This window comes from Asterias amurensis, chromosome 12, assembly GCF_032118995.1.
Source record: "Asterias amurensis chromosome 12, ASM3211899v1".
Classification (NCBI taxonomy): Eukaryota; Metazoa; Echinodermata; class Asteroidea; order Forcipulatida; family Asteriidae; genus Asterias; species Asterias amurensis.
Window position 1 is genome coordinate 1,766,663 of NC_092659.1, and position 24,138 is coordinate 1,790,800.

The 24,138-nt window shown below is 39.1% G+C and overlaps 1 protein-coding gene across 2 annotated transcripts in view; it reads right to left on the reverse strand.

The window, feature by feature from the left end:
• Nucleotides 1-602: 602 nt before the first annotated feature.
• LOC139944891 (tripeptidyl-peptidase 2-like) overlaps nucleotides 603-24,138 on the reverse strand; it is a 38,646-nt gene continuing 15,110 nt past the window's right edge. The window contains exons 9-27 of one of the 2 annotated variants that reach the window (XM_071942048.1): nucleotides 23,681-23,808; nucleotides 22,801-22,900; nucleotides 20,733-20,866; nucleotides 19,918-20,048; nucleotides 19,402-19,573; nucleotides 18,684-18,841; nucleotides 17,534-17,711; nucleotides 16,552-16,823; nucleotides 16,035-16,135; nucleotides 15,074-15,170; nucleotides 14,118-14,255; nucleotides 13,048-13,368; nucleotides 11,467-11,535; nucleotides 9,977-10,116; nucleotides 8,732-8,828; nucleotides 8,181-8,311; nucleotides 7,048-7,243; nucleotides 6,526-6,648; nucleotides 603-5,575 (exon numbers count right to left, since the gene is read on the reverse strand). In XM_071942048.1, the coding sequence (XP_071798149.1) occupies nucleotides 5,486-5,575; nucleotides 6,526-6,648; nucleotides 7,048-7,243; nucleotides 8,181-8,311; nucleotides 8,732-8,828; nucleotides 9,977-10,116; nucleotides 11,467-11,535; nucleotides 13,048-13,368; nucleotides 14,118-14,255; nucleotides 15,074-15,170; nucleotides 16,035-16,135; nucleotides 16,552-16,823; nucleotides 17,534-17,711; nucleotides 18,684-18,841; nucleotides 19,402-19,573; nucleotides 19,918-20,048; nucleotides 20,733-20,866; nucleotides 22,801-22,900; nucleotides 23,681-23,808 (2,776 nt within the window). In that variant the 3' untranslated portion in view covers nucleotides 603-5,485. The remainder of the gene's footprint in view (nucleotides 5,576-6,525; nucleotides 6,649-7,047; nucleotides 7,244-8,180; nucleotides 8,312-8,731; nucleotides 8,829-9,976; nucleotides 10,117-11,466; nucleotides 11,536-13,047; nucleotides 13,369-14,117; nucleotides 14,256-15,073; nucleotides 15,171-16,034; nucleotides 16,136-16,551; nucleotides 16,824-17,533; nucleotides 17,712-18,683; nucleotides 18,842-19,401; nucleotides 19,574-19,917; nucleotides 20,049-20,732; nucleotides 20,867-22,800; nucleotides 22,901-23,680; nucleotides 23,809-24,138) is intronic. The other variant, XM_071942049.1, reaches the window with a different exon arrangement.

Below are 24,138 nucleotides of genomic sequence, written 5' to 3' on the forward strand. Positions count from 1 at the left end.
GCAGCATCATGTCGGAGTATTTATCTTTTAAAAAAGATCGATAAAAGTGGAGCCAACGCCTCAAATTTGAATAGCATTTGAATCATTTATTACCCATCATATACATAACATTGTATAAAGCTCACATTAAGTTACTCTAATTTAAAGTCTGTAATACACACCGCGACTCCATTTTACTCTACAGATTTATTATAAAAATTGTCTCTTAATTATTTAATTCACCCGAAACGAAAAGCTTCATCTCTCCGTACATGGAAAGACAAGCTCGTCTCTCTCCTAGTTCCTGGACAAACACAAATCTAAAATGGATACAAACTTGCTAAGCACAGACACTTCTTGCTTAGCTGAAAACTGGTTATCATGCAGCCACTTTGATATGTAATTCATACCATTTCAACTGGTATCCTGCAAGTGTTTTTGTAAGTAAATAAGTTTACTACGTATTGACTTCTGCTTAAAAGTTTTGTACAATGGGTCCTGAATGTGTAAATGCACGTAAATGAACCCAGTGTTTCGGGTTTGATTGGCAGTATATTGCGCCACAGCACCTTGTATACCGTTACATGGTGCTATGTAAAGAAATTTGTCTCGTACTTCAATACTTCATTTGACCATAGGGCGCCACAAAAGGGTTTCACCATAATACAATTTATTCTCCACACATACAAACTATTCTACAATTATAAGATAACTACTCTACACGTTTTCTACTAGAACTCAACAGCAATCCCTGAAATAGAGGTGGCATCACAAAAAACTTATTCGACAACATTCAGCACTTTTGATGGATTCGGCACAATTTCTCAATTAAGCATCATCTTTAATTATCTCACAACAATCAATTCATTAGTTATTCAATAACATGTGTGCACCTGTTTAGAGCTTGCAAATTCTACAATAGTCCAAATACAATCCAAGAAAAGAACGTTATTATGAAATACATCTATGAGGTAGTTGTACGTATATTTTTGTTCAGTTCTTGACTGTATTCGATTCTGAGAAAAATAACATGCAAGAAACATTTTATCTATTCTCCATTCCATTTTTTCAAGCAGGCAATAACAGTTCATTTGTAAACTGTAAAATTCTAAGTTGAATTTGAATGGCTCACTCTCTCCGAAAAATACATGCACAAAGCTATGTCTTGTTGACACATGAAGCTTTGTTTAGGTGAATAAAAATATCAAATTTTTGCTTACAATTCTTGACAGATAGATATATTTTTTAATGTATAATTACAATGAAATGTTCGGTTTAGAACTTTGGAAGTATGTTGGGATTATGGCCAGTAATTTCTTCCAATACTTATTTGTTTCCAGCTGGTATTCTTTCTCCAATCCTATCCAGAAATGGGCGCAGTTCCATTCAATAGAGCTGCTTAAAGAAACACAGTGCCTTGGATCGGTCGAGTTGATCTTTGAAAAACACGGTCGGCCATTTTGTGGGGTCAAAATTTTGACTCCATAAAATGACCGACAGTGTTAGATCGCGACGTAAAAATACTTTTAAAATATCTTTCTAACCAATATGCATTTCATAAAAAACGGTTTAAAACGCTTTTCAAAGACCAACTCGACCGATCCAAGGCAACATGTCCCTATAAGCACAACAAAATAGCCAAGAACAAAAATATGCTAACCAGAATAAGTTTATCAACTGAACTGCCATGTCACAAGTACATTAGTTGTTTTGTGACATTGCCCTTAAAGCAAAAGCCAAATATAAACTCACAACTTTCTCTTCTTGCTTGAATTCCAATGCTTAATAAAAACAATTAAAAAACAAACCCCCCTAAACCGACATAAAAAAAAATTCCTTTACAAGTAAGTCTTTTAAAACAAAACAACTGGTACATTTGGACAACTACAAAATGATGTGATAAAAAAAAATAACAATAATAACTTTAATAATAGTAATTAATTAATTTGGCAAACCTGTAGTAGCCATTAAAGGCAGTGGACACTATTGGTAATTCCTCAAAATCATTATTAGCATAAAACCTTCCTTGGTAACGAGTAAAGGGGAGAGGTTGATAGTATAAAACATTGTGAGAAACGGCTCCCTCTGAAGTGACATAGTTTTCGAGAAAGAAGTAATTTTCCATGAATTTGATTTTCGAGACCTTAAGTTTAGAATTTGAGGTCTCGAATTCAAGCATCTGAAAGCACACAACTTCGTGTGACAAGGGTGTTTTTTTTCTTTTATAGTTACCTTGCAACTCCGACGACCAATCGAGCTGATATTTTCACAGGTTTGTTACTTTATGCATATGTTGAGATACACGAAGTGAGAAGACGGGTCTTTGACAATTACCAGTAGTGTCCACTGCCTTTAACTGAGAATCAGTTTGCATAGCAAGTACCAGCTATATCCGTTACACCCAAATGTTGCGATACAACTCAAGTATTTTTCTAACCATGACGTTAACCCAAGCATGTGGACCACATGCAATCAGGAAGATGTTGTACACCAGTCAGGGAGATATTTACTCTAAATGATAGGGAAAAGGTTTCCCGGTTAGGGAGATCTTCAAATTTGTTCATCAGAACATGGAAAGGTCAGTTTGATTTCAGGAAAACTTCTGGAGAATCAGGAATAAAGTTGCCAGCTTTGCAAAGGTTTTTGTTGAATAAAGGGTTGTCAGACTGTAGGGGTGTCAGTAGAGCATCCATCGTTATAAAATAAATGATTTAATTAAGGGAATATAAGGGTAACAATGAGTTCTTCAACAGCCGTTTAAAGCCGGCAGGGTCACCGGCCGTGTGATTCAACTCGGGCCTTTATTGCACGGCAGGGACCCTGCAAGGTTTTAAACAGACGTTTAAGAACTTGTCACTACTCTTTTATTCCCATTCGTAAATGCCCTTTTATAAAAAAAAAAAATTATAGACACTTAAACAAATGAAAGTTCGAGGTTTGAAATATCTTTTTCAAAAACTTTGTGAAGAATCTGTTCACTGGGCGTGGGTTGTGTGTACGCGCGCGCACTTAGATTATGCACGTGCGCTTAGATTACGCGCTGTTACTCTAGCTATGAATTGCATTCCGCATGATAATCTTGCGCGCCCGACACGCGGAAGCCAGCTTGTTATAAACAGCTCCAGCTGATCGTTATCAAAGGTTTAAACACCCCCCCACGTGACGCGCTCTTCACCAATAGGAGTAGAGAAACTGTCTGGGGTATTTATGAATGAAAGTTTAAAACATCATCCCATAAAAACAAGTCGTTTTTAGAAAGCCAAATACAGCTTAACTATTAATAATTTGTAGAGGTTTCAAATTTGAGACGTAGGACTTCGGATGTGAAGAGGTATTTATTTTGTAAAGGCACTGTCAGGGTTGTCTGAAAGCCATTGTGGGATAATGGAAGAAAAAATATCAAGAAGATTATTTTATTTCAATCTATAAATCATCGGAAAGGACTTTCAAAACTTAACAAGCGCTACACAGAGTGTGACCCCATGTGACCTTGGTTGGATTTCACAAAGAGTTAAGATAGTCCTATCTCAAGTTAGGACGAGTTAGTCGCCTAACTTAGGACTAGCCTTAAGTTTTTAATATCTCCTAGGACTAGTCGTAAGTCCTAAGTTAGGACTGGTCCTAACTCTTTGTGAAATTGACCCCAGGATTTAAAAATCCAACCTCTCATTTGAATATATTGATCACTAATTTATTGAATATTCAATTTTATTGATTGTTCACCAATCAGACACAGATACGCCCATTATTTCTAGATCAAGCGAAATACATTATCATGGACCCAACATTCACAATTATTTACGACGATGACATTGTTTTTTCACTATAAACACCCACAACGAAGAAATCACAAAAACAGTAAACTTTAAGTTTGTTCAAGAAAGCCCTTCATGTGCACCAGCAAAACTTTCAACAAATCTTTGAAACAGTGGCATATTTCTAGATCTGTGACAAAATGTGCATATTTTTTTTTTTTTGGGGGGGGGGGGAGCCACTGCAGTAGTGTTTACATAACTTTTAAAAAGCTTAGACAAACATTTTTGAGGAAGGAAAAACCAACGACACCATGTATTTCAAATTTGTGCAAACTGTTTAAAAAAAGGATATAATGTACCTAGCGTGCGAATTGTTACTTATCAAAATTAGGAAGTGGCGGATTTTTTGAAAGTGAAATATTGTTCAGAAATACAAAATACTTAAAATAAAAAATCCTGCGTACTCTTAAGACCTAGGTAGAGACCTGAGTAATCATGCATTACTAAATGACTAATATTACATTGCGTAAGGTAAGGGGAGTCGGGGAACTAGACTTATTTGAGAGATAGAATCGGAGAGTTGGGGGTTCGAATCCCCACATGGGTGATAACATCCCACATCAAACAAAAACATTTTATGCAATGAGGAAAACAACATCTGGTGTCCATTCCAGATTCTCTTGCTTTTGCAACACCCACCCAATAATAAGCCTTTTTGAGGTAAGGCCGACGTGATACGAGTGTACCGTTTGGTTTGGGTGTATACCCACAAATTTACCCAAACCTAAAAGTGTTGTAGCATTGTGTCCGCCATATCTCAAAAAGGCTCATTAGTTTTAGACAAAACCTTATTATTGCACAAATTAGTTAATGGCCTGATGCTTCGACCATAGCAAACTTTCTCGAAGGCTAAAGCTGAAGGCCAAAGCTTTCTCTTAACCCTTCAAGAAAAACTTTGCTAGGGTCGAAATGTTAGGCTATTAATTATTTTTTTTGGCATTTATACCATAGGGCATTTTTGGTTGGTAAGCAGTTTGCAAACAGCTTATTCTGTTTTTTCAAAACCTTGTTATTCCCACATTAAATCGGGAAGCAAGGTTTATCAGCAGTTATTTTTTTTTCTTCTCTTAATTATTTTCTTAATAAGGGGTTTCTACAGAGCCTAACTAGGACAGAAACATTTTTTTCTTCTTCAAATTGTGTATATTTTCCCATGGATGCTGGTTACCTAGACTGTCATTAAGCTTTTTATCAAAAAATACACCAACAATTGTCACAAAGACCGTCATTAAGATTGTCATATGGATTGTCACTAAGACTGGCATCTAGTGTCATACAGATTGCAACCCTCCTAGGTGACACTACTACTGCCACCAAGATCGTCATCCAGATGTCATCCACATTGTTAGCAAGGCTGTTTAGACTGTCACCTAATTTGTCACATGGATTGTCAATACAACTGTCATCTACAATGTCATTCCGATTCTAACATTCAAGGTGGCATCAAAACTGTCATTCAAGGTGACACTGTAATTGTCGCCAAGATTGTCATCCAGATTGTAACTAAAACCAAGATCACATCAAGACTGTCACCAAAGGTGACACTGTGATTGTCACTAAGATTGTCACCAACCAAGAATGCTATCCAAGGTGACGCCACTGTTGCTATCCACACTGCCACCGAGATGCTCTTGAGGTTGTCATTCTGAGGGTTACACCAACCTGTAACATTTAACTAACGGATGTCTGAACTAAAAGGGAATATAATGTTGAGGATATTTAACCGGTATGCTGTTCTCTATGTGACGAACCAGGTGATCCCATCCCAACTTCTTATACACCTACAAGGAAGAGACAAAGAAAGATCAATAGTTACTCATTATGTGACTAGCATCCATCAAAATATTTTTTGTGAAGTCTCAAAATGTTATCAGAAATGTTATCAGCAGATAAAGCTTTACCACTTCGTGGTTGAGTAGAGTAAGAAGCTTTCCATTCTGCTCTACCAGCCAGTCTCCTAGTTGATGATACCCATACCTACATCCTTATACAGACTGTGAAGGGGGTGCTAGGAGTAGGTGGCAATGTTTCCCTGGTGGCAGGTGGTGTGGTTGACAGCTCAAATCAGTTAAGTGTAACCCTTAAAGACAGTGGACACTATTGGTAATTGTCAAAGACTAGCCTTCATAGTTGGTGTATCTCAACATATGCATAAAATAACAAAGCTGTGAAAATTTTAGCTCAACCAGTCGTCGAACTTGCGAGATAATAATGAAAGACAAAAACAGCCTTGTCACACGAAGTTGTGTGCGCTTTAGATGGTTGATTTTGAGACCTCAAGTTCTGAACTTGAGGTTTTGAAATCAAATTTGTGGAAAATTACTTCTTTCTTGAAAACTATGGCACTTCAGAGGGAGCAGTTTCTCACGATGTTTTATACCATCAACCTCTCCTCATTACTCGTCACCAAGAAAGGTTTTATGCTAATAATTATTTTGAGTAATTACCAATAGTGTCCACTGCCTTTAACTTGAAGTTACCGTTTGTGGGCTTCTGATTTTAGGTGATATCTCATTATTTTTTATTTTTTTAAAAACTACATCAGTCCATCTTTAGGACATTTCTACAGGTTTTCGACCACACCCAAACAGATAAGAATAATAAGAATAATAACTGTATTTGTAAAGCGCCAAAGGATACAAGGCGCTGAAGAAAGAAGGGGAAAAGACAGGCAAAGACGACCAGCTATGAAGAGGGGAAAAGGGTGGGTTTCTAAAGTAGAGTTTCCTACCTCAATAGCTTTCCTATCCGTGTCTTTGCTGGGCCTGGAGTCATCGTTCATCTTGTTAAGACCGCGTAGTTGACGTCCATAATGGTCATGTACTTGTGCATGCTTGATGGTGAACGGTAACACCTAAAGTAAGGAATCACACCAAATGACATCAGATACAAGTTGGTAACTAAACAGAAGCTGGTTGCCAACAAAATCTAGCCCTTTTGTGTGTCTATTTGAAAATTAAGAAAAAACATGATTTGAAATGGAATCATTCAAAAATACTTTGATTTTTTCGACACGCGCATACTAAGCATCCTTAAAGCACCATACAAGTGCTTGAAAGTTTTAAATGAGCGTGCACGCAAAGTAGCCACTTTTGGAGGCCAATCAACATAACTACCAGGGGTAAGTCATGAGAGGTATCAATACGGCGCGCTGCCCATGGTAGCAAAGCTGCATCTAGTCCAAATGTTTGTGGTATTCCCTATTTTGACAGATTTGTTTTATTCTTTTTTAATCATTTTTTTTGCAACCAACCTTTTTCTCCTCGGGGTCCCCCCATTTCTGGACTTCCTTGAAGGTGAGATCCATCTGTTCTTGGAGGTCGGTTTCTTCCATACATGTAGATGACAAGACTTCTCCTACTGCTTTGATTGCAAGGATCTTATCAGCCAGGGCACATCCCTTCACAACCAAGGCATTAATCAGGTATAACTTGAACCTATCATTCTCTCTACAAAAATAGAAGGCATCAAAAGATTTGATAACAAATGACCCCAGGGAGTTGTTCAAAGGCTGTGGACACTATTGGTAACTAGTCAAAATAATTATTAGCATAAAACCTTACTTGGTAACGAGTAATGGGGAAAGGTTGGTAGTATAACATGGTGTGAGAGACGGCTCCCTCTGAAATGACGTAGTTTTCGAGAAAGAAGTAATTTTCCACGAATTTGATTTGGAGACCTCAGATTTAGAATTTGAATCTGAAAGCGCACAACTTCGTGTGACAAGAGTGTTTTTTCTTTCATTATTATCTCTAAACTTCGATGACCGATTGAGCTCAAATTTGCACAGGTTTGTTATTTTATGCATATGTTGAGAAACAGCAAGTGAGAAGGCTGGTCTTTGACAATTTCCAATAGTGTCCAGCCTCTTTAAAACAAAATTATCCTGGATATACACACTAAACAGTGGTCTAGTGGTTAGACTGCATGACTTGCAGGCACAAGGTTGTGGGTTCAAATCCTACCAAGCTAACTGCTGATTTTACAATGACTAGAATAAGAGCCATCTAGTTACTGAATGACAATTTCTTTATTTGTGTAATTCATAATCATATTTGTTAAACCAATGTTTGTATGAGAGAGATTGGCTGTTGTCAGCTTGGCGTTTATATCCCCTTGTGGGAGTTTTCCAGAGTTTTCCTGGGCCCAATTTCATAAAACCTGTAAGCATGAGATTTCTTCCTTGATAAAAACAAGATTATACCAACCAAATTTTAATTTGTTGCATATTGCTTGTTATATTGCTTGGAAATTTGGTTGGTAATCCCGTTTTTGTTAAGAAAGAAATTTCATGCTAAGCAAATTTTTGTGCTTACATGCTTTATATAATTGGGCCCTGATATGACAGGAAAATCATCTAAACAAAACAAATAAAGCACTACTTACACTTTGAATGATATGGCGTCTGCTCTGGTGTCATTCTTGAGCGCAAAGTAGCTTGCTAATGCAGTCTGATCAATCAGTGATATCACTTTATCTGCTAACTCAATGACCTCAGATAGCATCTTAGTGCGGTCCTAGAAACGCAAAAGTGAGGAACAAAAATGAGGAATGATGGAAAGCTGCTTCAAGACTAATTTAGAAGCACAACTTCTCTGAATAAAGCAGCAGGGGTCGAATAAGGGGAAACATCCAAAAGACTGTCGGACTTGTTACTCAGAATCTTTACAGAACCAAGATTTTATTTATAAGACCAGAATCAAAATAAGAGCACGGTTTTATCATCTTAACTGTTTTATTTTAAAGGCAGTGGACACTATTGGTAATTACTCAAAATAATTATTTGCATAAAACCTTTCTTGATTATGAGTAATGGGGAGAGGTTGATAGTATAAAACATTGAGAGAATCGGCTCCCTCTGAAGTGACGTAGTTTTCGAGAAAGAAGTAATTTTCCACGAAATTGATTCGTGTCCAGTGCCTTTAACACCTGCTTACCTTATGAGCGTCTTTAGCAGTCAGTTGTGTGACATGCAGAGGAAGATGATCAGGATAATTATCCATCAACTCCTCATAAATGTTATCACCCTCCAACCTAGGAAAAAAAAGAAAAGAAGCAACATCGTAACTATCCTTCTATTATAGAAGAAAAATATACAACGATGGAAAGATAACAAGGGTGAGACGTCATACAGTTCTTAAAGAAGAAGGGAAAAGTCAAAGTTCAATTGTGTGATGTACTTAATTTTTCCAATAGATAAAGTCGTCATGTGAGTAGGGAAAAGTTGCTGACCTCAATTGAAAATGGTGTCAATTGCCATTGTATTTTCGATGACCTTCCGGGGGAAAAAAATTAGTCAACATTCAAAAGAATTCTGAGAAAAAATTTTCGGTACATTTTTTGTACGAGGGCACTGGTAGAACAGACACTCTAAAGACAGGCTTTGAATTTTCTTTAAATTATGAGACATATTTATGTAGGACCTTGTAAGGGTTTACAAGGTGCTGCAGCACATTCAGCAGCGACTGTCAGAAATGCCAGGGCAACCCTTTCTCTTCGCAATAAGTGTAACATGGGTTCTTATTATAGGTTACAAAACACACAGTACCTACGGCTTTACGTCCCAACCGAAGAACGAAGTAACAAAGGTTAAGTATATTGCTTAAAGGAACACGTTGCTTTGGATCGGACGAGTTGGTCTATAAAAAGCGTTTGAAAACGTTTGTTATGAAATGCATATGGTTAGAAAGATGTTTTAAAAGTAGAATATAATGATCCACACAAGTATCACTCAAAATTGCACGGTTTTCCTTTTAGGTCGCAAACTAACACGGTCGGCCATTTATAGGAGTCAAAAATTTGACTCCCATAATGGCCGACCGTGTTAGTCGACGAGGTAAAAAGAAAACCATGCAATTTCGAGGCATGTTTGTGTAGATCATTGTATTCTACTTTTACAACATCTTTCTAACCATATGCATTTTATAACAAACGGTTACAGAACGCTTTTTAAAGACCAACTCGACCGATCCAAGGCAACGTGTTCCTTTAAGGACACGAGTGTCAATACCAGGACTCGAACCTAAACTCTGCTGATAAGAAACACCAGAGCTTGGGTGCGTTCTTTTAACCGTTAGGCCACAACTTGCGACACTAATTTGACTATACACAAATTAATACATAAAAATCCAACAAAACCTGTTGTTGGATTCTGATGATTTTACGGTTGCAGCGAGTCTTACTTTGTGATCCATGAAATCTTGAAATCCCTGAGAGCCTCAGCGAACTCCTCCTCCTTAGTCTTCTCTTTGGTTTTCTCGGCTTTAGCTGCGTGAGGTTTGTGGGGCGTTTGGGTAAGTACGTAGATGAATGGATAACTATCCTGAAGTGGCACAAATGAAAAACGGGAAGAACGCTTGGACACTTTGGATAAATTTTATGTTAATCAGACCACTTTGAAAGCTGCCGAAAGATCATGAAAGCAACATCGCTAGGAAGGTTCAGAATAAAATGACAGGCCTGGAATTACACGGAAGCCAGAGCGGTCCTGACCTCTGTTGCCCCTGATCTTGGCCTTTGTGCCCTTCAAAAGCTTCCCATAGATTTTCAAATGGAAGTGCACTTTGCAAAATTAAAATGGCCTTGCCTTCTCAAAGATGAAATTCCAGGCCTGAAATGATAATTTTGACAAACTAAAATCTCGCTTACTCATAACAATAACTATTAAATAAAATAATATACACATGAAAGCGGAAGAGGAAAGTTTCGGTAAAAGAGTTCAATTTCTAAAATAGAGAGAAAAAAAAATACCTATTTTCTGAAAAGTTTCCCACTAAATCCAATAATAAACATCAAATATAAAACCATAACAAATTAAAGAACAAAGTTTTTGAAGGGTTTGGACAAAAAGTGAACAAGTTGAAATAATTGTCACTTGGTAAACTTGGTAATAAAGAACAAACATTTCCTTTCAGCCGTTCCGGTTGTACGTGTCAATTATTCTATTGATTTTGTGTGATTCACTGCCTATGTGACCCTGCTTAAAATGTGGTGAATGCTTCAACACAGTACATTGTCAACCCTCCTACTGTCTGACCATTCAACATCATCCACTGTGGCTTGGAATGAAACCATGTGGTGAATGCATCTACACAGCATAGTTAACCCTCCTACTGTCTGACCATTCAATAATATCCACTGTGGCTTGGAATGATACATAGATCATTTTATGCCAGCCTGCAAATGTGATACCATGTGGTGAATGCATCTACACAGCATAGTCAACCCTCCTACTGTCCGACCATTAATTATCATTCACATGGTATTGCATGGTAACCATGCAGCATGCAATAATGCAGTGACTGTGGTGATGTCAGCGATTAAATAATGCGCAATTAGCTTTTTTTGATAAGGCAGTAAACTAACTAGCGTTGATACTGACAAAATTAAGCTGAGTTTTATTGCAAGTAGCTTTAAAGAAGTGAGCGTGCAGTGGGCAGATTTGATCGATTCCTACAAATTAATGAGATTATGAACGGAATTAACAAATACTTTAATTCATGCAAGGTGGGAGCAAAATCAACTAATAATATTTTATATTTTGTTAGCAACGTAGTCAAACATTTTGTCAACAAAAAAAAGCAGCAAGAACGAACCTTGGATAAACACGATTTTTAAACCTCTGACCCAACGGACAAAATGTTAGTGAACGTCAATGTTAGCTCTAACTTACAGCTCTAGGCCCAAGGTTTCGTTTGCCATCACACTCACAGCCTGCCAATTGACCCTTTCTCCTCCGACCCTATAGCACAAAGGTCACACAGGGGTCATACAGAGGTCAAAAGGTCAGGGGTCAGTACCACTTTCAGAAATGTTAAGAAAATTATTCAGAATCACAAAAAGCTTAGGTTTTTAAAAATAAACATTCCTGACTACAAAACGGCAAGAGAGTATCTCGTGTTAAAAGTGTTAGGTTTCGAGCAAGGGTTCAAAAATCATGTGATCATCACATGACGTATTGTTAATGTCATGTGGCTTCATCATACAAAAAACACACACTGAAAGGAACACAATAAACACTACATGCTGTAAGTAGATTACTGTATCTCATGGTCAGTATCAAAATGCCTATTGTGGGAAACATAGCTATGTAAGCCTACAAAAGCCTCCATGAGGGATTAATTCGTTGAGCTGAAACTTTTCATAAAGGCAGTGGACACTATTGGTAATAACTCAAAATTTTTATTAGCATAAAACCTTTCTTGGTGACGAGTAATGGGGAGAGGTTGATGGTATACAACATTGTGAGAAACGGCTCCCTCTGAAGTGCCATAGTTTTCGAGAAAGGAGTAATTTTCCACGAATTTGATTTTCGAGACCTCAGGTTTAGAACTTAAGGTCTAGAAATCAACCATCTAAACGCACACAACTTCGTTTGACAAGGGTGTTTTTTTCTTTCATTATTATCTCGCAAGTTCGATGACCGATTGAGCTCAAATTTTCACAGCTTTATCATTTTATGCTTATGTTGAGATACACCAACTGTGAAGGCTAGTCTTTGACAATTACCAATAGTGTCCACTGTCTTTAACAAAATACAGTGTTCTTAGTGAAAATGGGTTATCGGCTTAAATACTGTATGGTGATTTTTTCTGTATGAGGCGCATGAATTATATAGAAATTGAAACTGGACCTTCATACAAGGGACATAAACAGTCAATTCTTTTTGAGCTGTTCATACAGAACAAAATGTATGCAAATGAATCTGAGATGTATAGGATTAAAGGGAAGGTATACCTTTGGTTATTACTCCAAAAGATAAAGACAATGACAACTTACTTAGTTAGAAGCTCAACATTTTGAGAAACGATTCCCTTCAAAAGAGATGGGAACTCAACAACATTTCAATTTTAGAAAAATTGTGTATTCCAATTGCGGAATATTCTTCCTGCGTGAACATAACTGCTTCAACATTTTGGGATATATTTCAAAAACCACCTTTTTGAAATTTTTATAGGTTGGTTTTATTGTATATATATGTACATTTATAAAGGATTAAAACGTTTCAAAAAACCAAAGGTATACTTTGCCTTTAACACACATGATTGCAATAGTTTGAGCACTTTTGATTTAAACCAAGTAAAGGCGTGTTAACTTACCCACAGTTCTGTCGAGCACATGACTGACTAGATAATGCAAATCCATGGACCGTATACACATTACTTAACTAAAAAGGGCGCCCTCAAGTAGAGGTCAAACGAGCCTAGAGGTCACAGGTCAATCAAAAGGTCAATCAAAAAATTCCTGTACGTACCGTCTTCCCGGGTTCATTCTTGGCCAGTGTGATCGTGCCGGTCAGCATCTGACCCAGCGAGGCTCCCTTCGGCAGCTTGTCGTCCGGCACTGGTGGGATGAACACGGCCACGGATCCCCCGGCCTGTACCGTGGCAGTGTTGAACTTGCTCTTGCCGTTGAGGGCGCTAGTCACCGACTGGAAGCAGTCCACGCTGAGACTCGACGAGAGTTTCTGATCGATGAGCATGACCATGTCTTTAAGCTTCTCCAGGAGGTCTCTGTTCTCGTGACGTACTTGAAGACGGATTGTGTAGTCGCCTTTGTCTAATTTCATTGTGTACTGGAAAAAAAAGAGCAAAGATGTCTACAAAGAGCTAACACTGATGAGAGGGTGGGAGTGTGGAAGAGGGCTGAACAGTAGGTTGATTACTTTACACAGGTTTTGAGACACTGCATGGTGAAGTATCAATGTATATTCAGTTTGCAGTAACACAAGGTCTCAGTGAGTGATGACACCAATAAAGAACTCGCTTCGTGGCAGTGAAGTCAATAAGGTGATCCACTTAGCGAGAGTAGTAGTCTCGGTCCATTTTCTACCTTCCAGGTAGTACTCAGTAAGCACACAGCTTTTTTCAGAACTAAGTAGAGTAATCTCTTATGAATTCCGATATCTACTCTGTGGTAGTAGAATAAATGACAAGACAAAGTTCTCAAGAAAAAAATCTACACAGTAAAGAAGATACACATAATGCAGGCATGCAACTGCCCGTTGAAAAAAAAAGAGGAAAATTTTCAAAGGCACAACGCAAGTGCGGAGCGAGGCAGCCGAAAGGGTACCCTAGAAAATGTTGAGGTTTATTATGCTCTTAGGTGCATTTTTAGCATGTACTAGGCTTATTTTACATGATTGTAGTTGTACACTGTTAATGCCAGGCATATATTAGGCTTCTTTTTTTTTTTCTCGACTTTTTTTTTTTTTTCACGCTTAAAAAAACCCACAAAAACGCGGAATTCCGCGGAAAAGTTGCATGCCTGATAATGGAAGCGCAAACTTATTATTTTAATAATAAAATTTTGGATGATCATTACCGCATTAGGATAAGCATCTCCTGCTCCCATATACTGCTTGTTGTTATCAAACAGTAGCCACAGTTGACTCTCATACTCAGACTCGTACAGAAGATCGCTCAATAACGGACAATTGGGAGTAATCTCCGAGGTTTTACTCTGGAAGAAAACAAATAAAAGAACTACTAATACTGTATGTAACTGGTAGTGAAACCAAGGATGCCTTATAAGTGAACTTAATCACTGTAGCTCGCAATCCTGAGGATACCTGTGAACAAGGGTGCTTGCTATGTGAACCAAAAACACCAGGGTTAACCCCTACTCTTTCACTGTAGCTCGCAAGCCTGAGGAAACCTGTAACGAGGGTGCTTGCTATGTGAACCAGAAACACTGGGGTTAACCCTACCTTTACACTGTAGCTGGCAATCCTGAGGATACCTGTGAACAAGGGTGCTTGCTATGTGAACCAGAAACACTGGGGTTAACCCCTACCCTTACACTGTAGCTCGCAATCCTGAGGATACCTGTGAACAAGGGTGCTTGCTATGTGAACCAAAAACACCAGGGTTAACCCCTACTCTTTCACTGTAGCTCGCAAGCCTGAGGAAACCTGTAACGAGGGTGCTTGCTATGTGAACCAGAAACACTGGGGTTAACCCTACCTTTACACTGTAGCTGGCAATCCTGAGGATACCTGTGAACAAGGGTGCTTGCTATGTGAACCAGAAACACTGGGGTTAACCCTACCCTTACACTGTAGCTCGCAATCCTGAAGATACCTGTGAACAAGGTTGCTTACTATGTGAACCAGAAACACTGGGGTTTAGTTTACTCATACTCTTCAACAATAAGCATTCCAAGGTCCTTTTACGTCCACTACCAATCCTGATACATGGGACATCAGCTTAATATCCACATCATATTGCATTGACTGTTGCTTTTGACTACAGGGGACATGACCAAGTTCTAAACCTTACCTGGTGGAAGTTATAAGTGAGGATGATCTCGTAGATCTGTCTTCCGTTGGGGACAACATCCCTGGCTCCAAGTGGACTGACCTTACTATCATTCGGTCTGTAGCAAACAAACATATAGATTATTATAATTTATAATGCGCCATGTCTGTCTAAAAGACACTCCCGGCGCAGGAGAGATGCAGAAGCATTTGTCTCTCTAGGTATTAAGTATACTTCACAAAACTCATGAGAATTAAAAGGTATTTTTCAGACTGGAAGTCAACACTCAAAGACAATTTGTTTCTTTTCAAGATTTTACACATTGAGGTACTTTTTTTTGTTATTCAATTCAAACACACAAGACTGTCAGACTTGTCTGGTCGTAAATTTACTGGCCCGAAACTAAAACGGCTGGCTTCAGGCTTGCCGGTCCAGTGAAAACTTCAGTCCCGTCTATTGACCCCTTGCACGTGCGTCACACGCGACGACTGATGCCAGGCTCACCATGTTGGTGGTCAATAGGTTTACGTGTAAGCGCCGCGTCGCCTAAAATGCCCACTTCACTGAATAACACACGTTGACATTGACCACCAAAATGGCGCCTCCAAGATTACTGGGATGATGACGTCAGGTGAATTGGGTCAATGGGCTTCTGGTAATAAGTGAAGCCAATTCGTGTGAAGTTTGTGCGGCTTATTGCGGAGTTACGTAACACTTACACGACCAGACCCTCACACACAGCGCTATGAGCCCTGCCGTCGATTTCACAAAACCCTTCCTAACTTAAGATTAATCTTAGGACTTAGGACGAGTCCCAACCCTGCACTGTAGCATGCAGACCTTAAGATTAATCCTAAGTTAGGACGAGTTACTCGTCCTAACTCGAGATAAGACGAGTCCTAACTCTTTGTGAAATCGACCCCTGCATATTGACCCTTTGCTATTCAGAATTCTTGTGATTCAAAGTTGTACATGTACTTACCGGAGAGGCTGTACACAGTTCTTGATCGTGATCGTTGGCGACACCTCTTCAATTCTTAAACTTGATTTGATGTCGAGTCGATAGATACCATTGGCAGCATGCTGAAAATAAGTCAAAAACTTTTAAGTCAATTCAATTCAATTTAATAAACATTTATTTTGGTATTGCGCTCACACGATTCAATACATCGTTGGTGTTTAACATTATTAACAGTGACAGTTAAAACGCTAGTCAAAATTAATAACAGGTCAGAAGGGCAAAAAAAAAGTAACATCTATCAAATCATTGCGGTTTTCGGATAACAAAAAGTGAATTTGATCTGCCTCTGGCCACCAACCAGGCTAGCTTGATGGTCTAGTGGTAAGACATCTGCTCTAGCATTGTAAAGGCTGTGGGGTCGAATCCCACCTGAGTGATATTCCTGTTGATTTTTAATCACATGACTCAGGGAAGTACCCAGTATATGTAACTTAATACAAATTTGTGTATGGGCAAAAAACAAAAAATATTTCCGTACCATTTGAATCATTTTCTGATTCATATCCAGGCTGTGGAAGGATATACTGTAGGTGATCTTTGTGTTGCCAAGGCTTGCCCACCACTTAGCAACGACAAGCTCTAGTACTAATCCGCCTTTCACGGAGAATGGGTAGGTGTTATTTCCTAACTCTTGAAGGTGGAAGAATTTGTAGAACTCATTACTCCGATAGGCCATGTGGTCTTCTAGTTGGATGCAGTGAAGAACAAACTTGGACGTCGCTTCGGGATCCAGCGACGTGATGTTCAATTCTGCAAGAACAAAAAAGTTGGTGTTTCAGTGTAAGAATGTTGTACCTCAATAATTCTAACATTGTTGTATCATGCAGGAAAATGCTCCGTGCAAAAACATTGTATTTCGACGGCTGCTGGAGTGAATATGTCCATGGAGGAAGAATAATCATTAAAAGGAGTACACAATCTGAAAATCTCAGATTAACATTTTTGGGCTTAAAAACTTATATTTTTTACACAACCACATTACTTCAAGTGACATGTTTTTCAAAATGCCCCAAACTATTGAATGCTGGTGAAGGCTTCTAACCAGTTGGTTTAATTGGCATTAATTTTAAGACTGCTTAACAAACGTCTAGACCTTTCTATTGCAACGTCACACCGTCACAGAGGTTTTGCAAAACAAGGTTGGAAAACTATGGAAAGCAATAAACGCAAAACAAAAACAGATCGCTACTGTTCACAATATTGAACATTTTTTTTTTTTTAGCCCCCGAGAAAGACTCTATGGGGTCGAAACGTCGGACCACTAACTATTTTTTTAAATATTCAAACATGTTAAAAACAAAACACAAGTAGTACGTATTTTATTAAACTGAAAGTTTGCAGATTTTTTTTTATTTGGTCAATACATCTGTTGATACGATTGAGTGTTTTATGTTAACCAGAGAGTTTTTTTTTTACAAAGGAAAGGTCTATACCTTCCCTTTTAATCTTGAAATCCTTACCTGCCCATGTAGCGCCCTCTGGGACCTGAATGAAGCTGCGTCTGATCTGACCTGGTTTGAACTCTGTCTCACCCCAGCTTGCATCGTACTGTTTGCTTGGTTTCTGAGACTTGATGACGGTAATGGGTATCCTAAACAATGGGCCCTTGTGGGGATCGGCAGTATCAAAACATTGCACCTGATGGACAAGTCAAACACATAGGTTAATACCAGGGGTGAGAGTCATTACTAACGAAAAAGTCTGAAACTTGGACACAAATTCAAAGGTATGTTGAGATAATGCCATTTCTACCTTTGTGTAACCCCTGGGGTTATAGATTACAAGGAGCTTTTGGGAACAGTATCCAAAGCACTAGAGAAGTAGACCAATGTGCAGGATTTCTTTATTTGTGGCAAAAATATTGTCTGATTTTCTTCACCAGGCCGACATAAAAAGTCTGAATTCAGCCAAAAAACTGAACAATCTCATCCCTGTAATACACATCGGTGCAAGGGTAATAATTAAAAGACAAATTTATTAAAAAGACAAAGTTATCACTCAAGCGCGAGTGGAACACAGAAAATTAGGGCTTCTGCGCCCCATATGGCACGCAGACACGCTATATTTTGTTGTGTTCCACGAGTGCGTGTGTGATAACTTATTTGTGATTCCACAATCAAATTCCTGGTTTATGTGTACCCTGATTCAGTCATAGTGATCCCCCAAAAACCCACCCTAAAACAAGACCAAAGATAATGTGGCAATGCAATGGGCAAGACAAAGCAATTAAAGGAACACGTTGCCTTGGATCGGACGAGTTGGTCTATAAAAAGCGTTGGTAACCGTTTTTTATAAAATGCATATGGTTGGAAAGATGTTTTAAAAGTAGAATACAATGACCCACACAAGTTTGCCTCAAAATTGCGTGGTTTTCCTTTTACTGTGCAAACTAACACAGTCAAAAATTTGACTCCCATAAATGTCCGACCGTGTTAATCGACGAGGTAAAAGGAAAACAGTTAATCTCAGGGCATGTTTGTGTGGATCATTGTATTCTACTTTTACATCTTTCTACCCATATGCATTTTATAAAAAAGGTTACAAGTGCTTTTCAAAGACCAACTGGACCGATCCATCGTGTTCCTTTAAAAATGAATGAATCCTGAATACCTCGGAATAGTGAACTCCTTCATTTAAACCTCTTGGGTCTACTCGTATGGACACGGAGCGTGATGTGTTCATTAGAGCTAGGTGTGATGGAGCCGAGACCCACAGTGCGTCACATACGAGACTCGTGTGCATCGTGAAGGATATCTTCTCCTGCGCACCTGTAAGGAATCAATCATTCAATTAATCAATCAATCAATCAATCAATAGCCAATCAATCAATCATGGATAGATGATCATTAAGAAATGGTGTGGGAAAGTTAATTTGGTGGTGTCCAATAACCGAAGTGCTGAAGAGCTGAGAGAAAGTCCGTTTCCTGATTGGTTTCTCAGGACATATATGAACCAAAGTTGCTTTCACAATAACATTGAAGACAGTTTCTCGATACTTCACCACATTATGTAAACTCGCAACAAAAATGTTTGTGCCTCATAACTTTTTAATCAGATCAGAAAGATTGGTTGTTAACTGCTCATTTCTTAGTCAGTGAGTGCAAACCCCAGTTTGTCTTAGGCAAAAAACACAGGTCTGCTTTTAGTGGAAGATTCATGTAATTAATAAAATGTTACACAATTTTAACGGACGTTAGAGCCTTGCAGTTTTCCCCACTTTCATAATGACTCTATCTACTGGAAAATGAGCGGAACACATAACTAAACTTGACCTTAACCCAAATCCCATCCCAAATGAAAAGCGCTCCAACTCCTTCTTCATACTCACATATATTCTCCCCGTATTTAGGGTCTATCGTGACGTTAAATTCACTTGGTTTCTCCGACTTGTTCGCTTCCCTGATGTAGATGCCTCGTTTACCTCCGGTCAACACACAGAACCTGATATTACGCGTTTTGCAGTCCGAGTACCTTACAAGGTGCTCAAAGGCCTTGTCGACCTGGAGGTCAAAAGGGTCAAAGAGAAAAGGGTCAAAAGGTGAAAGGTCAGCAGATATTCAAATAAGTGTAGTCTTATTGACGAGAAAGAAGAAGTTTTCCTTGGAGACCCAGTTCAGTTCAATGTAATGTTCATTTCAACTTGATATGAACAGTTGTTCTTAGCCCACATATCCTAGAAGCTTGGTCAAGGCTAGGACTAGTCAAGGCCCTTTACAACATCAATTTCTGTTCATCATACTTTAAGACCATTCCTATAACTTTCCTCTAACTTTCCCAACTCCCTGGGGACAACTGTGTCCTACTCCACCGAAAAAAAAAAAAACTTAGAAAATTCATTGGTTACCTGCATCAGGCCGTATCCCTGGGCAAACACCTCGATTCTCTCCACATTGCACGCTGTGTTCTCCAACGCTCTACGGATGCTGTACGGGCTATAGCAAATATTTTCTGCCTTCAGCCCTGATAAAATTAACGCTGTGAAGGAAGAACAAGAAAAACATGACTGGGCTGAGACTACAGAACAAACACTCTCTCAGTCTTTAGAACAATCTACATGTACACACCAAATGTTGGGCTGACATGCCAAGTCCTTCTTGTGTTATGGTCAATACGGCCACCGCAAACCTACACAAGGTCATTTCAGTAACTGTATGCCTCTATGTCAGATTCTCTGACACCAATTATTTCTGCCTTTAGAAGGCCCCCGAGGACTGGTGCCCAACACTGTTCTTTAAAAGCAGTGGACACTATTGGTAATTACTCAAAATAATTATTAGCATTAAACCTTACTTGGTAACGAGTAATGGGTAGAGGTTGATAGTATAAAACATTGTGAGAAACGGCTCCCTCTGAAGTGACGTAGTTTTCAAGCAAGAAGTAATTTTCCACAAATTTGATTTCGAGACCTCAAGTTTAGAATTTGATGTCTCGAAATCAAGCATATGAAAGCACACAACTTGGTGTGACAAGGGTGTTTTTTCTTTCATAGTTATCTCGCAACTCCGACGACCAATCAAGCTCAAATTTTCACAGGTTTGTTATTTTATGCATATGTTGAGATACACTAAGTGAGAAGACTGGTCTTTGACAATTACCAATAGTGTCCACTGTCTTTAACTACTCATTTCAACAAAGTATAGGAACCACACGTTCACTTACCGATTCCCCCGCAGGCATTGGGTGATGACATAGAGGTACCATTCATCAGTTGCGCACCTCGTAACGTCCAGTTAGGTACTGATGTTATAGCGCCCCCAGGGGCAGTGATACTAACGCCTAGATCACCATCAACACTGACGGAAAAAAATACTTGATATTTAATATTTGATAAACTGCATCCCCCTCAGTGATCCCCTGGCTAGCGCTTCCAAGGTGTGATCCCTGGCTAAACACAGTTACTGGTTGTATGGCTTCTGACTGACACCCTGAACAAAGATATCGACTATACACGTATAGGAAGACTGCAAATATAGGGCTGGATAGCTCAGTTGGTACGAGTGCCGGAACATTAGGCCATAGGTCGTTGGTTCAACTCCCACTCTAGTAATTTTGTCTTTGTTCAAACTAGGAAAAAGGTGCAACTAAAAGGTTTCCTGTGGTAAACCAACACTTGATTTCTCTTAAATACACCATGGCAACTGCTCTCTCCATGAATATTCAGTAGATATGGTACTTTGCCGTGGGCCCTTTGGAGGACCATGTATAGGCCATGCTTGGTAACTGCTCTCTTAATGAATATTCATTAGATCTTAACTGGTACTTTACCTTGGACCTCTAGAGGACCATGTATAGGCCATGCTTGGTAACTGCTCTCTTAATGAATATTCATTAGATCTTAACTGGTACTTAACCTTGGACCTCTAGAGGACCATGTATAGGCCATGCTTGGTAACCGCTCTCTTAATGAATATTCATTAGATCTTAACTGGTACTTTACCTTGGACCTCTAGAGGACCATGTATAGGCCATGCTTGGTAACCGCTCTCTTAATGAATATTCATTAGATCTTAACTGGTACTTTACCTTGGACCTCTAGAGGACCATGTATAGGCCATGCTTGGTAACCGCTCTCTTAATGAATATTCATTAGATCTTAACTGGTACTTTACCTTGGACCTCTAGAGGACCATGTATAGGCCATGCTTGGTAACCGCTCTCTTAATGAATATTCATTAGATCTTAACTGGTACTTTACCTTGGACCTCTAGAGGACCATGTATAGGCCATGCTTGGTAACTGCTCTCTTAATGAATATTCATTAGATCTTAACTGGTACTTAACCTTGGACCTCTAGAGGACCATGTATAGGCCATGCTTGGTAACCGCTCTCTTAATGAATATTCATTAGATCTTAACTGGTACTTTACCTTGGACCTCTAGAGGACCATGTATAGGCCATGCTTGGTAACCGCTCTCTTAATGAATATTCATTAGATCTTAACTGGTACTTTACCTTGGACCTCTAGAGGACCATGTATAGGCCATGCTTGGTAACCGCTCTCTTAATGAATATTCATTAGATCTTAACTGGTACTTTACCTTGGACCTCTAGAGGACCATGTATAGGCCATGCTTGGTAACCGCTCTCTTAATGAATATTCATTAGATCTTAACTGGTACTTAACCTTGGACCTCTAGAGGACCATGTATAGGCCATGCTTGGTAACCGCTCTCTTAATGAATATTCATTAGATCTTAACTGGTACTTTACCTTGGACCTCTAGAGGACCATGTATAGGCCATGCTTGGTAACCGCTCTCTTAATGAATATTCATTAGATCTTAACTGGTACTTTACCTTGGACCTCTAGAGGACCATGTATAGGCCATGCTTGGTAACCGCTCTCTTAATGAATATTCATTAGATCTTAACTGGTACTTTACCTTGGACCTCTAGAGGACCATGTATAGGCCATGCTTGGTAACCGCTCTCTTAATGAATATTCATTAGATCTTAACTGGTACTTTACCTTGGACCTCTAGAGGACCATGTATAGGCCATGCTTGGTAACCGCTCTCTTAATGAATATTCATTAGATCTTAACTGGTACTTTACCTTGGACCTCTAGAGGACCATGTATAGGCCATGCTTGGTAACCGCTCTCTTAATGAATATTCATTAGATCTTAACTGGTACTTTACCTTGGACCTCTAGAGGACCATGTATAGGCCATGCTTGGTAACCGCTCTCTTAATGAATATTCATTAGATCTTAACTGGTACTTTACCTTGGACCTCTAGAGGACCATGTATAGGCCATGCTTGGTAACCGCTCTCTTAATGAATACTCAGCAGCCATCATCTCTGGTGAGACACACGCTCCAACACCTGTCAATTAAATGTCAATTAAACAATACTCAGTTTCTGGGACAATCTTAAAACAGTATGAAAGTAAAAACTTCTGTGATTTTGAAAACACCCCCCCCCCTAAAAAAAGTAAAAAAAAAAAAAACCCACATCCTACAAGAAGCATCGTGGGTCTTTTAAAGGTAGGGTCAAAGATTAGTAAATAGTCAAACAATTAAAAAACATGAAAACTTAGGATGTACTGGCATTGGTAGTGTTCCTTAAAGAACCCAGTCAAAACTTATTACGGAAGATAAGGGGCTTCCCCGCTGTATATGGTTCACATAGCAAGCACCCTTGTTTATAGGATTCCTCATGCTTGCGAGCTACATTGATTCAGTTCACTCATGAGTCGTCGTTGGTTAATTACCAAACATGCCAAAAGTATATAATAATAGAAGTAAGGCGTGTCATGACCAAGTGGTTAAGAGCACCGGATTCAAGCTCTGGTGTTTGATCAGCAGAGTGTGGGTTCGAATCCCGGTCGTGACACTTGCTACATAAAATTGGGGCGGTAGTGCTTTCTGCTCTACCGGCCAGGCTTCGGACTGATGATACCCAAGCCTACATCCATATGGACTGTAAAAGGGGTAGCCCTGTTTCAACGGCAACGGCCTCTGGAAATAACAATTGTAGCCCACACCTTGAAGTGGCCTTCAGACCTTGTGTGTCTGGCGACTTGCATATAAAAAATATAAAAAATAAAAAACCAAAATGAATGGCCTCTTTCGATTGATCTTTGTAATCTGACCTCATACTGACCTATGACACTGGACGTTGTACCCCCTGGACAGCCTACTGTTGACAAAGCCGGTCCGTTGTTACCAGCCGATGCTACAAAGATTATTCCATGTATATTTACAGCCTCTGTGATAATGTTACAAACTCTCCTGAGAGCAAAGAAATTAAACAAATTGGAGAAAACATTTAGGTGTGAGGGAATAATTCTGGACTGATCATCTCTGATCATCGGGCAAGCTCGGTCATATTGAATGGTCAAACAGCAGGAGGGTTGACTTTGTACTGTGTTGCACTTGGTATCATACTGCACGCTGGCAAAGTTTATCTTTCAGTCAAAACCCCAGTGAATGAAAGTGAATGGTCAGACAGTAAGAGAGTTGACTCGTCCGGCGGAGTAATAAAAGAAATTCACTAGCATTTGCCGATTAATTTCTAATATACCGGTATATTTCGCTGTATATAAGTGTATTTTTATTTGC